The sequence below is a fragment of the Carassius auratus genome, chromosome 28, assembly GCF_003368295.1.
Source record: "Carassius auratus strain Wakin chromosome 28, ASM336829v1, whole genome shotgun sequence".
NCBI classification, from domain to species: Eukaryota; Metazoa; Chordata; class Actinopteri; order Cypriniformes; family Cyprinidae; genus Carassius; species Carassius auratus.
In genome coordinates, this window is record NC_039270.1 from 9,699,044 (window position 1) to 9,714,152 (window position 15,109).

Below are 15,109 nucleotides of genomic sequence, written 5' to 3' on the forward strand. Positions count from 1 at the left end.
AGCAATAATGAACAGACAATATGTTAATAATAGACATGCTAATAAGCAACTACTTATTAGTGTGAATTGGACCCTATACTAAAGTGTTACCCAAGATTTTTGCACCACACCTTAAAATAAAGGTTCTTTACTGACATTGATGGTTCCAAGAAGAATCTTTAATATCCATGGGTCCTTTCCATTGCACAATTTTTTTAAAGCATAAAAAGGTTCTTTGGAGTATTAAAATATTCTTCACACTAAGCAAGAAAAAAAAATGGTTATTTTACTTTATAAAAAAGTTATTTTCAGTGAGCAATACTTTGCTCAAGAGAAATGAATGGTAAACCTGATTTTGAATAGATTTAAAATTGGTTGGTTTTATACTACAGTGTGTGATGAAGATCATTCTAATTACATCTAATGCATAAAGATTTGCATTAATTTGTTGTGTAACAGACCTATTCCTGTCACCTTCATTTTAGTGTACTGACCTCTTAGTTTCATAACTTGGTCATCCATTGTGCAAAGCTGAAAGGTCGTAAGATTTAAAATAGCTTTGAAGAATTTTGGTATTTAAACACACCTTTTGATTTCATTACCTTGTGTAATGCTGTGAAAACATTATAAAGAGCCCTGGCTGAAGAGAATATGTCAGCCACTATCTCATTCATTCTATGCTAATGAAACATTAACTCATTTAAATGATGTCTTTTTTTTTCACTTTTTTTTTCATTCTTTATGCATGGTTTGGCCTTTTTCCCTCCAAAGATGTGAAATGCCTCATTTCCGATGCAAATATATAAAAGACCATGTCAATTAAAAATAGAACTTTAATATTTATAGGTGTTTAACATGGTACAAAATTGTAGCATCTAAAAATGTTAAAGGAATATGTATAAAATCCATTCACCCTAAGGCCATCCAAGATGTTTATTCATTGGGGCAGATTTGAAGAAACGTAGCATTGTATCACTTGCTCACCAATGGATCATCTGCGGTGAATGGGTGCCATCACGATGACAGTCCAAACAGATGATAAAAACAACAATAATCCACAGCACTCCAGTTCATCAGTTCATGTCTTGTAATGCTAAATTTCTCCAAATGTGTTCCTATGAAGAAACATCTTGAATGGCCTCAGGATGAGTGTTTTCATTTTGGGGTGAACTTTTCCTTTAAAGCTGATTCTGACATGCAAGAAGTAATTGCCATTTATGACAAAAGGCAGTGCATATTTCAATGAACTCTAAATATGCAAATGAGATATGCATATTAAAATTGAATAAAAAATTATATATATTTGGAATATAGTACATGATGAATTGCTGACCTCTTAGAAAAAAAGCATCATGAACATTTTACAATAAATATAGGCTATGGATATTTTATGTTCTATGTTCCACAGAAGAAAGCTAAAGAAACAAAATGAGGGTGAGTAAATGAGAGTATGTTGCATTATACTTTATATGTTCAGTGTAATTAATAGAAAACACAACAATATTCTACTTTGTGCCAATGCATACATTTAAATGTCGTTCCTAGCATTAGATTGTGTTGCAGGCATCTACACTTAATCAACATGACTTCAGCACCTCCTCACCCACCTCCCATCCTCTCTTTCTCTTTCTCAGTGAGTTCAGCCCTGCCTTTAAGGGGAGGGTAAGATAAGAGTCCACATACAGACCCCTGAAATCCTCCTCAGAGCCACAGTCCCATAATCAACACAGCACAGGCGGCTCGCGCGGGGCCGCGCACGCGCTGGACACTGATAAGAAAACTGCAAGACCAAGAGTTATATTTAGGCTAACTTACGTTAAACCCGCTTTTATTGCAGCCAATGCGAAAAGGAAGGGACCCTCGCGTGCTACACATGGGCCATCTTCAACTGGAAAGACTAACAGTATTTCTAGGTTATAAACGGTGATGTGGAGTTTGTAATAAGTGAGACGTTTATATATCTTACCAAAACAAAGGGACCGAACGCGCATCATTTTCTAAAAAAAAAAAAAAAAAAAAAAAAAAAAACATAAAGTCCTGTCTGACTTTTATGACCTTTTATGTAATCTTCACATTACTTTCTTATAATTGTCATGACTGAACAGGTATTTTAGATTACCGTTCTCTAAGATAAAAGCCTATTAAGGGACGCCTTTATTGGACTGAAGCATGCAAATTAATTATTAAATAAACGTCATCTGAGGAATCCGGGATTTTAGTGCTTCGCCTGGAAACAAACCTCTTCGCTTTAATCCGCAAACTGCCTTTCAAAGGACTTCAAATGGGCCACTTGCTCCTCAGAAGAGAGACTCATTCTGCCGTGGAGGGCAATTTGAATGTTTGCGCACTGAGAGGAATGTCGAGCCTGCAGAGCCGCTGAGGGACTTAGACTGCTGCTTAATTAACCCGATATTTGCTCGCGAGTCGGAGCCCAGCTCGGAGCGTCTCTCGCGCGTCTCTCTAAATGCGCGCTGTCCCGCGGAGCCCCGCAGCGGCACGGCAGCAAGATGAGATCGCGGATCCCGCTTCTTCTCGCGGTACTTGCGGCGGCGTGTCTGCGGTTTGGCAGGTCGGAGGTAAGAGTCTTGGAGAGTTCATTGGTTCCTGTTGCGTTTTATAGGCTAATTCTTTTTCATTTGGAATTAATTGAATTTGTATTGCTTTATAGAGTGGATAATATAGGCTACCTACAATATAATAATTAATATGTCATTTAATTAACCTACTCACCCACGTGCTTTTCCAAACATTTTTTTTTATTCTTCAAAAACGTTGATATGACCTCATCTGTCAAACCCCAAAAACTGTTCAATACTGAGGTATATACTTCTGAAGCCATATGATTAAATATGGCATCACATTTTTTAGATTTCACCTTTTTGGCGAGTTATGTTCTATGACAACACGTCATGATCAATTACATTTTGCAAATTGGTCTCAAACTGGTCTTCATGCCCTCCATTTTTATTCTTGATATCACATTTTCAAACTGTTTCGATACAGCGACCAATGGGAAAAGAGGTTATCAGTGACGACAAACCTGACTTGACGTGTCAGATTTATTCTAAATCTCAACAAAAACCAAATGAGGCAATATTTTTAGGAAATAACTTCAGTTTAAAACTGAATGTCTTCAGAATACTGCACAAGAGTTTTGCAGAATATTTTATGAATTTTTTTGTAGTTTGACAGATGTTCTGTATGGAAAAGAAGTGCATAAACATTCTTTAAGACATTTCCTTTTGTGCTCCATGGAAGAAACATCAGCACAGTACAAGTGTGGAATGACAGTTTTTCTTTTCTGTTTTCATTTTCGGTTGAACAGCTCCTCTGTCAGTAGTTTGTGAGCATATATGCATGACACTTGTATTTGTGTGCGGGAAGGATTTTTCTTCCCAGTGCTTCAATGCTTCTTTGAATCTTGTTAATGCCACATGAACTAATGCTGTAATCTTGCGAACCACTGGCATCCCACAACATCATAAATCACTCGGGAATTATATGAAGGGTGATTCCTATAAATGAATCGGTGAACTGATGCCTGATGGCTCCAGGAACTAATTTGTGCATTAGAGTAGTTGTCATTTAGCACACAAAATCTGCAGGTTCTAATGCATTGGCCCTTTGACCACCACAGTTGTGTTGCATGAGGCACTTAATCAAAATATGACATTTCCGCGACCCCCCCACCCTCCCAAAGTCATCTAGAAGTCACAGAGGGAGACATATCATTAGAGATTTAACTGGTATCTAACTAAAGACATTTTCAAAACATGCACCTTCACCAGTGCATGGAAGGATGTGTTTAATATAACGTTTAAAATGTAATTCCTTGTTCGAAGGGAAATGCAAGATCAAAACTCCTTTAAAAGCTGTGATTATGATCCCTCTCAGCATTAAGGTGTGCTTTTTGGAAGTCCCCCGAACATAATTTTCATCTCTTTATGATGTGTGATTTTGGATGGAAACATCCCGCTAGGTAAAAAACAGACAAGTAATTCACATGATTATATGTTTTCATTTAAAGATAAAAATGAAAACCATGCAAGCATGCAATATTTTTTCTTGCAGCTACACAAACTGATGTTTGTGCATATTAGAAGATGATATGGGCATGTGTCTGAGAGAGCATTGTCAGCAGATGTGTAATTATGTATCATTACTCCCCAACATGGGCTGTGCATTCCACCACTCCTCCACAATCCCAGAATGCTCTGGGCCTGTCCTTCACTCTCTGATGATATTAGGAGCAGGGTTCAGGGGTTGTGAGGTGATCATCCGAGAAATACGCCGCCCTTCCATTGGTTTGTTTGGATGAGGCAACCTGCAAGTGTCAGATCAAATGAAAAACTCATTTTCTACTTAATGGTTTATCATGTCTATCTCTTGAGAAAATGATCATTTAATCATATATGTCTTTCTTTCCTAAAGAGATATCAATAATATCTTAACCTGTACTAAAGGTTTGCTAAACAACCAAACTAAAGTCTGCAAACCAAAAAAAGCAGAAATCCATGAAGCTCCATTAAGTCTCATGAGCTTTGAAACCACAACCTCTATTCTATTCTATTCTATTCTATTCTATTCTATTCTATTCTATGTGTGTGGTCTTTGTGTATGCCATCTGGTGTCTGTATGTGTATTGTGTTTTTTTTTTGTATAAGTGTGATGCTATATATTTACATTGGGTAGCCATAAAGCAATTTAGTGTGTGTATGTGGTGTATTATAAATGTTTATGAATCATATACATGTGAATTAGAGTGTGTTTGTATGTTCTAGCATACGCTACCATTTAAAAGTTTGAGAACAAATTAATCAAAGTTCAAAATAAAGAAATAGTTACAAAAATGTTGTTTCAAGTGAATGCTGAGCAAGAAGTTTTTAAACATATTAAATAGAAAAAAGTTATTTTAAATGTTTATATTATTTTACAGTATTACTGTTGTTTCTATAAGTTTGATCTAATAGATGCAGCCTAACATAGACTCCTCTTTAAAAAAAATAAAATAAAATAAAAAGAATAAACACACATTATAAAAATTCTTACCTTATAAACATCCTGGCGCATTATAGATCTGAATTGAAACCTATATGGTATTGTCAGGTCTTCCATGCGTGCACAACCGGATGAAACAGAGCTTGAGAATGTGACAGAGAAAAATTAGACGGAAAACCGATGATTCATAAGATTTATGCATTTGGACAAAACAAGACTGCTGTGCATCTGGAAGCTCCCAAGAGTGCAGGATATACCGGTGATTCACCATGAATTACTCTTTCTGTTCGATTATAAGTGCATACCGCAAGAGGTGTGCCAAATTTAGGATGTTTCTTAACTATTGGCACACTTGAATTCCTGCATTTGTTCGGCCCTTGCAAAAACCATCTGAATCACCAGCCAATAATGTGACTGATTTCCCTTATCACACCGATTACCAAAATACTCCATCCTTCCGGCAGCCTCCCTCATCCATCTCCCTCTTTCTCCTCCTCAAACTCACCTTTTCTCCATCTCTCCATCCCCCACTTCCTCTCTGCCCTCTTTCCTGTGTCCTGTATAAATGCTGCCAGATGAGACGGAGGAGACGAGGGTCAGTGGCCCCTGTCTGGACATGCTGTATGAACAGGGCTATTGTGTCCTCAAGACCTGCACTGACACCCTGAGACAAACCAGCATCCATAGAGCTCTGTCTCACTGTCACACACCCAAACACACAACAACACATTCACCTTATTTTTTGTATGCACTTCTGGAATTCATGATTCTGATTGATCATTCAGAATGCTGTGCTCAGATGTTGTCTTAAAATGTTCAATTGACCATTATTGCATTAAATTTTATAAAATAAAATAAATATAATCTTTTATAAATAAATCTTAAATATTTTTATTGTAATTTATTATATTTCTATTTTGATTTAAAATACATTTTTGTATAATTTTGTATATTTATATATACATTTTTTATGCATTCAATATTTCATGTTAATTTTTTTTTTTTTTGTATGTATCAAGGAGGATAGCAAAAATTATTAGTTCATTATTAGTTAATTAGAGTATAAAAAATAATGCTTTGTGTCTGTGTCCACATGTCTTGACCAACTAATGGTACATTATGTTCACCAAGGCTGCATTCATTTGATCAAAAACTGTTTTTTTTTATTATTTAAATGAGCTGTTTTTCATTTAAATATATTTTAAAATTTAATTTATTCCTGTGATGCATAACTGAATTTTCAGCATCAGTCTTCAGTGTCACATGATCCTTCAGAAGTCAGTCTAATATGATGATTTGCTGCTTAAGAAACATTTCTTATTACAAACAATGTTAAAATCAGTTGTGCTGCTTCATATTTTTGAAGAAACCGTGACTTTTTTGTTAAACAGAACATGCATTTCATTGCACTGAATATTTGTAATGAATTGTGTTTCCTCTCTGTAGGCTGATCCTCTCCCGGCCGCTGTGGTTGAGTTGGTGAAAGGTGGATCTGTGTCTTCTATCCAGGACCTGCAGTTTTTGCTGTTCTCTGAATCTATAGGTAAATCAGCTCTCTTTAGTTTTAAAATACTTCTGACATTCCTGGAGGCAAATATTACTCTCTAATAAATATGTTAATTATGACTCTGGGCTACAGCAGTCCAGTACCATATTTAATAGAGATTGCCTCTTTAATAAAAAAGCAACATTTTTGACCTTGATCTATGTGTGCTGTCCTCATTTAAATTTAAGGCATGTACAGTAGCAGAAACTCTTATCTAGAATAACTAAGTGCTTTAGCTTTTGTAAAAGCCCTTGCAAATCCTAGTATGTCTATGAAAGAACCCTTAAACAATGCATGCTTAGAAACCAGAAACAAGTTGCTATTTCCTACAAGGGTCTTTTTCAAAGTTGCTGTCGTTGTTTCTTTCCTCCAGAGGTTGAGCCGGACAGTCACCATGATAATGACACCAGCAACCGTCTGCCACGCAGTCTTCTGGGTTAGTCTGACTTTCTGTGTTCTTCTTATTTTATTCTCTTTTATTTTGCCATCATTTGTTAAATATGCATTTTCAGTGTTAAAATACCTTTCTGTCTGCGCCAGAACTATAAATAAGCCAGGTGTAGACTCGTTCCCCACAAAAGTGTATACATTGTGTCTCTGAGTTTATCAAAAACTGCTTAAGTCTGTTGTTGAATTGTTATATGGTTTTATAGCCTTCAGCTTTCAAATAATGCTGATTACAGCAACCATCCAAAGTCAGCAAATCTGTATATCTCTCCTTCTGAGCCGAGTCAGATCGTCATTATTCCCAGACACAAGAATCATCATGGAAAAGAGAATGGGAAGACCTCAAACAAGCGCAGTTCCTTAGTGTTGATGCATGCTGAACAAGCACTTTCTGGAATAATAAGTCTTTTTCAGGACATCTGTTTGGAAAGACAGAGAGAGAAGGATGGAGAGAGACAAGAAGGCATAATCTAGGAGAGAGAAAAGGAGGGATGCTATTCAGAGAAAGCAATCAAATTGAATTAAGAGAAATGTAGAAGCTGATCCCAGAATATAGTTTGGGGCATTTATTCTTCATTGTCATTTTATATATATATATTTCTAGAGACTTTATTTTTGTTGCATTTATTTATTTATGTACTGGTTGATTGACATTTGATATTATTTTAATAACTTAAAAGCATTAAAAAGCACTGTACAAATCGAGTTAGTCGACTGTTTTTCTTGTAGCTCATCTGCCTCTGTGTATATATCTGCGTCTTTGTCTGCAGATGCTCAGCCGGCTCAGCAAGCCATCTGTAAGGTCAGGACCGAGGTCATCGAGGTCACACGCTCCATGTTGGACCGTAGCAATGCAAATTTCCTGTTGTGGCCTCCGTGTGTGGAGGTGCAGAGGTGCTCGGGCTGCTGTAACACCAAGACCCTGCAGTGTGTGCCTGTTCTCACACACACACGATACCTACAGGTACACACACACACATACACATGATTGACAATACAGTATAATTAAACAAGCCATTTTTCACCTTCCTCTTCCTCCTCAGGTGATGAAGATACAGTATGTGAACAAGCAGCCACTTTACAATAAGGCTGTCGTCTCCGTTCTCGACCATGTGGAGTGCCGCTGTCAGCCGGCTCCTCGGCCCGCCCAGCGCCGGAAATCATCCGGCCACAAACAAGAAGGACGGGAACGCTCTGGGAAACCTCGAACCAAAGATGAGCTCCATCGCAGGGATGAACTCAAATACAACCAGAGGATAAGCCTGGAGGACCTGCTCAGCCACAGCCGGCTGCCCAAAGAGAGGTTCTCTGAGCCAGGATTCGGCCGGGACGGCTGGGCTCTGAACGAGACGCAGTACGGCGGGGGCAAAGGTCATCACCGTCACCCTGAAGATGGAAGGAGACACGTCAAAATGAATGACACAGCAATGACGGCTTCACTGCCGAATCATACCGAGCAGGAAGAAACGGACTTGTCATTACGCAACATTACGCAGATTGAATCGCAGAGCAAAACTAACCAAAGTATAACCAATCAAACATCAGATTTTACAATGACTACACTGGAACCGACCAATCAGACTTTTGCACACCAGTCAAATCTAACGCAAGAAAACGAACAATTGCAAACTACCAATCAGACAGACCAACTCGCCTTTAACGGCACAGGAACAGCCAATCAGAATCATGGAGATGTGCTTCTGTCTGTAGAGGAGGGCAGTCAGAAGGTGAGAGGTGAGACTATGGACGAAAAGGCAAAGGAGGAGGAAATAGAAGAGCTGCTGCTAATGCACAGGATCCTGGATGAAGAAAAACACAAACATCACCTACAACAGACGAGTATACAGCCGGATGAGAAATTACAGCAGCTCCATCACAAACCACACACATATACAACCACGCAACGGACAGGTAAAATAACAAAACACTTAAACGAGATTTTTCTATTTTCAGTCACTTATCATCAGTGTCTGGTAGAATTTATTATCAGCTGGACAATACAATGTTGTTAAAATAAAAGTTTACATACGTTTTTGAGAAAAAGACAACAAAAAAATGCTGGTGAGGTAAGTTTGATTGGCAGTTTATTATGATCTTGAGCAGAATTTCATCTTAAATGTCAGCGGCTTAAATGAATGTCTCAGCACTGTATCACAGTGGGCTTTGCTTAAAACTTGCTCAAAAATGAAATATCTCTCATCATTTACTCACCTTCCAGTTGTTTCAAACCCGTATGAGTTTCTTTATGAGTTTCAAAGGTATGGGTTTCAAAAGAAGATATTTTGAAGAATAATGGTTACCAGACAGGTGCCGGAAACCATTGACTTCCACAGTATGGAAAAATGGAAGTTAATGGCTACCACCTGTTTGCTGTCCTATATTCTTCAAAATATCTTCTGTTGTTTTTAACAGAAGAAAAGTACTCATACAGGTTTGAGGGTAAGTAAATAATGATTTATGAGCATCAAACTCATGATGATGAGTTTTGTTTTTGTTGAATCATGCCTTAAGGAAAAAAAAATGCCCGAAATTAACTTTATATTGTCATTTATGTAACTCCAAAATATTTTAGCTGTATTGCTTTTTTCAAATCTATTATATAAACCCAAATCAAGAAAGAAAAATGTCTTACTTGCAGATGATCTAAAGAAACTATTTACAGGATTGCATGTGAGATACAAAGAAGATATAAAAAAAGGTTTTAAGACTAAAGTAGTTGGTGGTTTTTAGGGAGTATATATGTGTAGTTTTTAGGGTTTTGCTATGCAGTATTGTGAGTTGTTGCTGTGCATTTGCTAGGATGTTCTGGGTGGGTGTTAAGATGTTGCAAGAAGGTTCTGGATCTTTGTTAGTGTGTTACAGGCATATATACAAACACAGATAGATCTGTCATAATTAACCACTTGATGTAAGTGATGATTAAGAACAAGCACACTGGGGCGTATTTGGACCATGTTCAGCTTGAGTCTGTGAAACAATGTCTATGAATATCTCAGCTGACTTTGCATAAATACTACCCGACACCCACACTCCAGGAAGAGGAAGTAACACTTGCATATGCCTACATTAACTTGTGTGGTGCAGTATTGGCAGCATTATTTCAAATTCAATACTTGCTGAATAATAAGGCTAATGTGATTGGATTCAACATAATTAAACAACACCGCACAACTCTGCAGGATCAGAATAGCTTGATGAAAAGTTGATTTTGTTGTTGTTGTTACAAACAGGGACTACATCTCCTCCTGTGCAACATCTCACTCCACACAAACCCCCCAAACCCCATCCTCACCCCCCGAAAAGGAGGAGAAAACAGCGCAATCGCATCAGCAAATCTGCCATGAGAGCCCTGCTCATGTAAATCAAACATACACAGGTAAGCTGCTCAGTTATTAAAATCAAATGCCACATTTAAAGGAACATTTCAGCCCAAAATGTAAATTTGCTGAAAATGTACTCACCCTCAGGCCATCCAAGATGTAGATGCGTTTTTAAGGTTTTAGTTCTGTTTAATTTAGCATTACATCCCTTGCTCATCAATGAATCAAACAGCTGATAAAAATGTCACAATAATCCACACGACTTCAGTCCATCAGGTTTTGTGAACCAGAAATCTGTGTTGTTGAAATAAACAAACTGACCATAAGACATTTTAATTTCAAACCATTGCATCCAGCTAAAATACAAGTCCTCTATTAATAACATTGCTTTCTCAGGTAAGAAGTAATCTCATCTGAATCGAGAGAGAAATATGCACAGGTCAACGTTTGTTTCCAAGTGAACACAGCTGTAACGAAATATGTGGATTCTGATGTGAGAGAGCAACAGAGGATGCACTTCATCATTGGAAGAAACTGGAGTTTAATGTTCAAATGCATTGACAATGTATCTGTTTCTTTCAAACACACAGCTTTTCTCCTCAAAAGATATTTAACTGTTGGACTGGAATTGTGTGGATCATTGTGACGTTTTGTATCAGCTGTTTGGACTGTAATTCTGACGGCACCCATTCACTGCAGAGGATCCAATGATAAGCAAGTGATACAATGCAAAATTTCTCCAAATTTGTTCTGACAAAGAAACAAACTCACCTACATCTTGAATGGCAAATAGATTTTAAAGGTGCCATCGAATGAAAAAATCACTTTAATTAGGTGACTGAACACAGTTGTGTGGCCGCAGTGTGTAAAACAACCAGCCGATAATGGTAAAAATCCACTCACTCATTGCTTCATAAATCCAAAAAATCATAAACAGTCTCTCCATACAAGCAGTTCCAGACTGTGACGACACAGTCGATGAAAGTCCCACCCATTTGTGACGTTCTCTGCCCTATTACCATATAGACAGCCCTGAGTGAGAAGCAGCGGTCCGCCATTACTGTTCTCTTGTTGTAGCTGCTGGAGGTACAGTACAATGTCAGCACCAAAGAGCCATTAGAAGTTTGGGATGCACCAATGAACACTGACGGCTCCATAGACTGCCGAGGACACGATGGTTAAATTACATTTTTGAAGGAAATCCCTCGGAAAAAAACTCCCAGAAAAGTCCTATACTTTGAGCTAACATTTTACACGGGACTGCCTCCCAAACAATGGTCAGTTCAGCTCTGGAGTTGTGCAAAGATTGCTCCTGAAAGAAGTATTTATACCAACGCTTTGTGCGCAAACATCCAGACTCCAAACAAAGATAGCATCACGCATCATATTTTGTTTTCCAAAAGAGCTTCTTGGCTGTTATCACTAATGCTGCCTTCACGTGCTTCCAGAATGATTCTGAAAAGGTATGTGGTAGTTAAAAATAGCGTTTGGAAGCAATGTGTGATTTTAGTAACATAGTCACCATAACAGCAGTATTCCCAAGAGCGTAACCTCTTGAAGCTATGCACTCTTCTGAGAAGGGAGCAGGGTTGCCAGGTTTGGCAACAAAACCCTCCCGCAGACATGAAAAGCAACCCACACCAACAATTAAAGTAGCCCAATTCCACAGGAAAACCGCTGACTTGGCAACAATGGAAGAAAGACAGGAATCAACCAGATCATTTTAATTTAAAAGGAACAAACAGATAAACAGAGTGTTTCGGCTCATACCCTAAAAGTGGCAATTTCAAGAAGCTATACAAAATGATCTGTGGGGTATTTTGGGATAAAACTTTGCATACACACTCTGGGGACATCCGAGAAAAATTTAAAATATTATATCAATGCATTCTATGGCACCTTTAAGCAAATTTTCATTTTGGGGTGAACTATTCTTTCAATATACAGTAAAAAATAATCATAATGGTAACGATATTACACAGAATGTGCTGATATCTTTCTTTCATTCTCTCACAGTTAAATAATCACACGGATGCAGTCTCTCCCATTAGAGTCCTTATTTATGTAACCAGTGTGTCCTGGGACATTAAGAGACACGGCACTAAACAGTTTTCAAAAGACTCCTGCAGCCAAGCCATTCTCACCTCTCACAAACTTCCTAATGTATTTCTCTGCTCGAAGCCATGAGGACAAAGACAAGTCTGACACACAAGATGTTTGCATGGAGGATGGTTTGAGGTTCTCTTGCACCTGCTGAAGAGTCCCTCTGCTCCTGTTGGCTCTTTAAAAAACATTCAGCTTTCTATGTTGAGGAGTGGGACTTGGGAATCATGTAAATCCAGAAGTTCAGAACTTCAGAAGCATGAAACACCTTTTAAACCCTAGACAGAGGAAGCCTATATTAGAGGAAACAAGTAAGAGCATGACGGTGGATCAGTATGCAGTGGTAAAGAACCTGTTCTGCACAGAACTGGCAAAATGTGGAAGAGAGTGGCTTGAAAAAAGACCTTGAAAAGATTTCCTATGATCACCCACCATAAGAGACAAACCGGTAGTTGCTCCTGTGCTGCATCTTACCTATCATTGTGAACCACCCAAAAAAGCGGTTGCCATTTTCAATTATGTTGTGAAACTGAGGTTTGGATTTCATGAAATAATTGACAAAATAATATTTGTTGTTTTTCCCCTGATTCAGTATTATCAAGTAGAAATCTTTTGAAAAGCACACTATCTCCAGGGATGCAATCAAAACATTTTGTTGTTGTTGTTGTTGTTGTTTTCTGTCATATTTCAAACTATATGTTTTTACCTAAAACAGACAAGCACAGAGAACGCTTGAACAACTTTGTATTTTAATATATTACCAGTCAAAATCACACAGTACCTTTGCAATAAGTTGTTTTCAGTATCATTTGTTATTATTTAAGCGATTCTTAACACTGGATATTCACACAGGATGAAGCAAGGGAATGCATTTCTGTCTCAATTAATTCCTCAAACCTCTAAGAGTGTAAAGGTGCTACATTATAACACAAAGCAGTAAGAGTTTATTCATTAATATTATTTATTCTTGTGTAAATCTGTTGTGTTCACAGCAGGGCCGGTGTTTCATCATAGTCTTACAAAGCTCTCACCAGAAGACCAAAATGTGGATTATTTGTCGTATGTTTATGTACAGATGGTCCGTTTTGGATCTATACTAAACTTTGCAGATTGGGCAGAATTTGCACTCCTTTTTTATACGTAGAATAAAATTGAAACACTAACCAATAAGGTGTAATTCATGGTCTCATTTTTATTTATTTATTAACTTTGTGCAATTTTAATTAGATTTAATGTTCTTAGCTTTTATTCGTTTTTTCAGTTAACCAAAAAAAAAAACAAAAAAAAAAAAAACTTGCTGAACCATCCAAGATGTAGATTAGTTTTTTTTTCTTCATCAGAACATATTTTCAGAAATTCAGCAGTACATCACTTGAACACTTATGGTTCCTCTGCAGTGAATGGGTACCGTCAGAAGTCCAAACCGCTGATAAAAACATCACAATAATACACAAGTAATCCACACCACTCCAATCCATCAACTGATGAGTTAAGAAGTGAAAAGATGTTTATAAGAAACCAAAAATCCATCATTAACATAGTTTTAACTAAGATACAAATCCATAATTCAAAATAATGCTTCCTGCAGTGAAAAGTCCATCCCTTGTTTTCCTCTCACATTAAAATCTCACAAAATATCTTTGAATGTTTTATTTATTTATTTATTTTGCTTGTAAACAGAGCACTTTTCTGGGTTTGTATTTTACAAACACACACCTCTTCACTTCACGAGGTGTTGATTGATAGGAGTCGTGTGGATTACTTGAGGATTATAGTGATGTAGTTATCAGTTGTTTGGACTCTTATTCTGATGGCACCCATTCACTGCAGATGATCCACTGGTGAGCAAGTGATGCAATCCTAAATTTCTTCAGATCAGTTCTGATGAAGAAACAAACTCATCTTCATCTTGGATGACCTGAGGGAGAACAAGTTTGATTTTTAGGTGACCTATTCCTTTAATGCAAACCTATTCCCAAATTCACATGGACTTCATCTGCTGTGCTTCCACAGTCTTTCTCCAACTCATTTGGCAGACACTTTTATTCAGAGTGACATACAGTGTGTTTCCTGGGAATCAAACCCTTGACCTTCATGGTTGCTAGCACCATGAATACAAGAAGAGCTATATAAACACTTGTTTTCAACTCAGTGAATTAATAATGGTTTGTTTTTCTTTCTTTTTTTACACTGCCGTCCTGATTAAAACTAGCTTATCCCCGAATCTATTTCCCTAGAAAACGTCACTTTTACACTCACAGTACCTGCCAAATGTTTGTCAATTTGGTCTGTTCATAATTGGATCTAGCAAATTGATCAAAAGTGACAGTAAAACATGTCAAAAACAAAAACATGTCAAAAACATGTTTTATTTCAAATGAAAACTGTTCTTTTACACTTTCTACTCATCCAGAAAAAACATCATGCTTTTCACCAATACTGTTTTTAATACTGATAATAATAAATATTTCTTGAGCAGCAAATCAGCATATTAGAGTGATTTCTGAAGGATCATGTGACACTGAAGACTGGAGTAATGATGCTGAAAATCCAATATAGAATATAGAATATATATATATATATATATATATATATATATATATATATATATATATATATATATATATATATATATATATATATATTAAAATAGAAAACAGTCATTATCAAGTCAATATTACTGGTTTTACTGTATTACTGATCAAATAAATGTAGC

The 15,109-nt window shown here is 37.1% G+C and overlaps 1 protein-coding gene across 1 annotated transcript; it reads left to right on the plus strand.

The window, feature by feature from the left end:
* Positions 1–1,655: 1,655 nt before the first annotated feature.
* LOC113046740 (uncharacterized) lies at positions 1,656–13,570 on the plus strand. Its single transcript, XM_026207678.1, has 7 exons — positions 1,656–2,555; positions 6,424–6,520; positions 6,897–6,959; positions 7,741–7,934; positions 8,014–8,881; positions 10,201–10,346; positions 12,307–13,570. The coding sequence occupies exons 1-6, from the start codon at positions 2,487–2,489 to the stop codon at positions 10,329–10,331; spliced, it is 1,422 nt and encodes a 473-aa protein (XP_026063463.1). The 5' UTR covers positions 1,656–2,486; the 3' UTR covers positions 10,332–10,346; positions 12,307–13,570.
* Positions 13,571–15,109: the final 1,539 nt, after the last annotated feature.

Bases quoted from the DNA above. Each gene is read 5' to 3' on its own strand.
- LOC113046740 (XM_026207678.1), top strand. From the start codon at position 2,487: ATGAGATCGCGGATCCCGCTTCTTCTCGCGGTACTTGCGGCGGCGTGT. The intron at 7,935-8,013 runs GTACACACACAC...CTTCCTCCTCAG, and splicing joins CACACACACGATACCTACAG to GTGATGAAGATACAGTATGT. The intron at 8,882-10,200 runs GTAAAATAACAA...TGTTACAAACAG, and splicing joins TACAACCACGCAACGGACAG to GGACTACATCTCCTCCTGTG.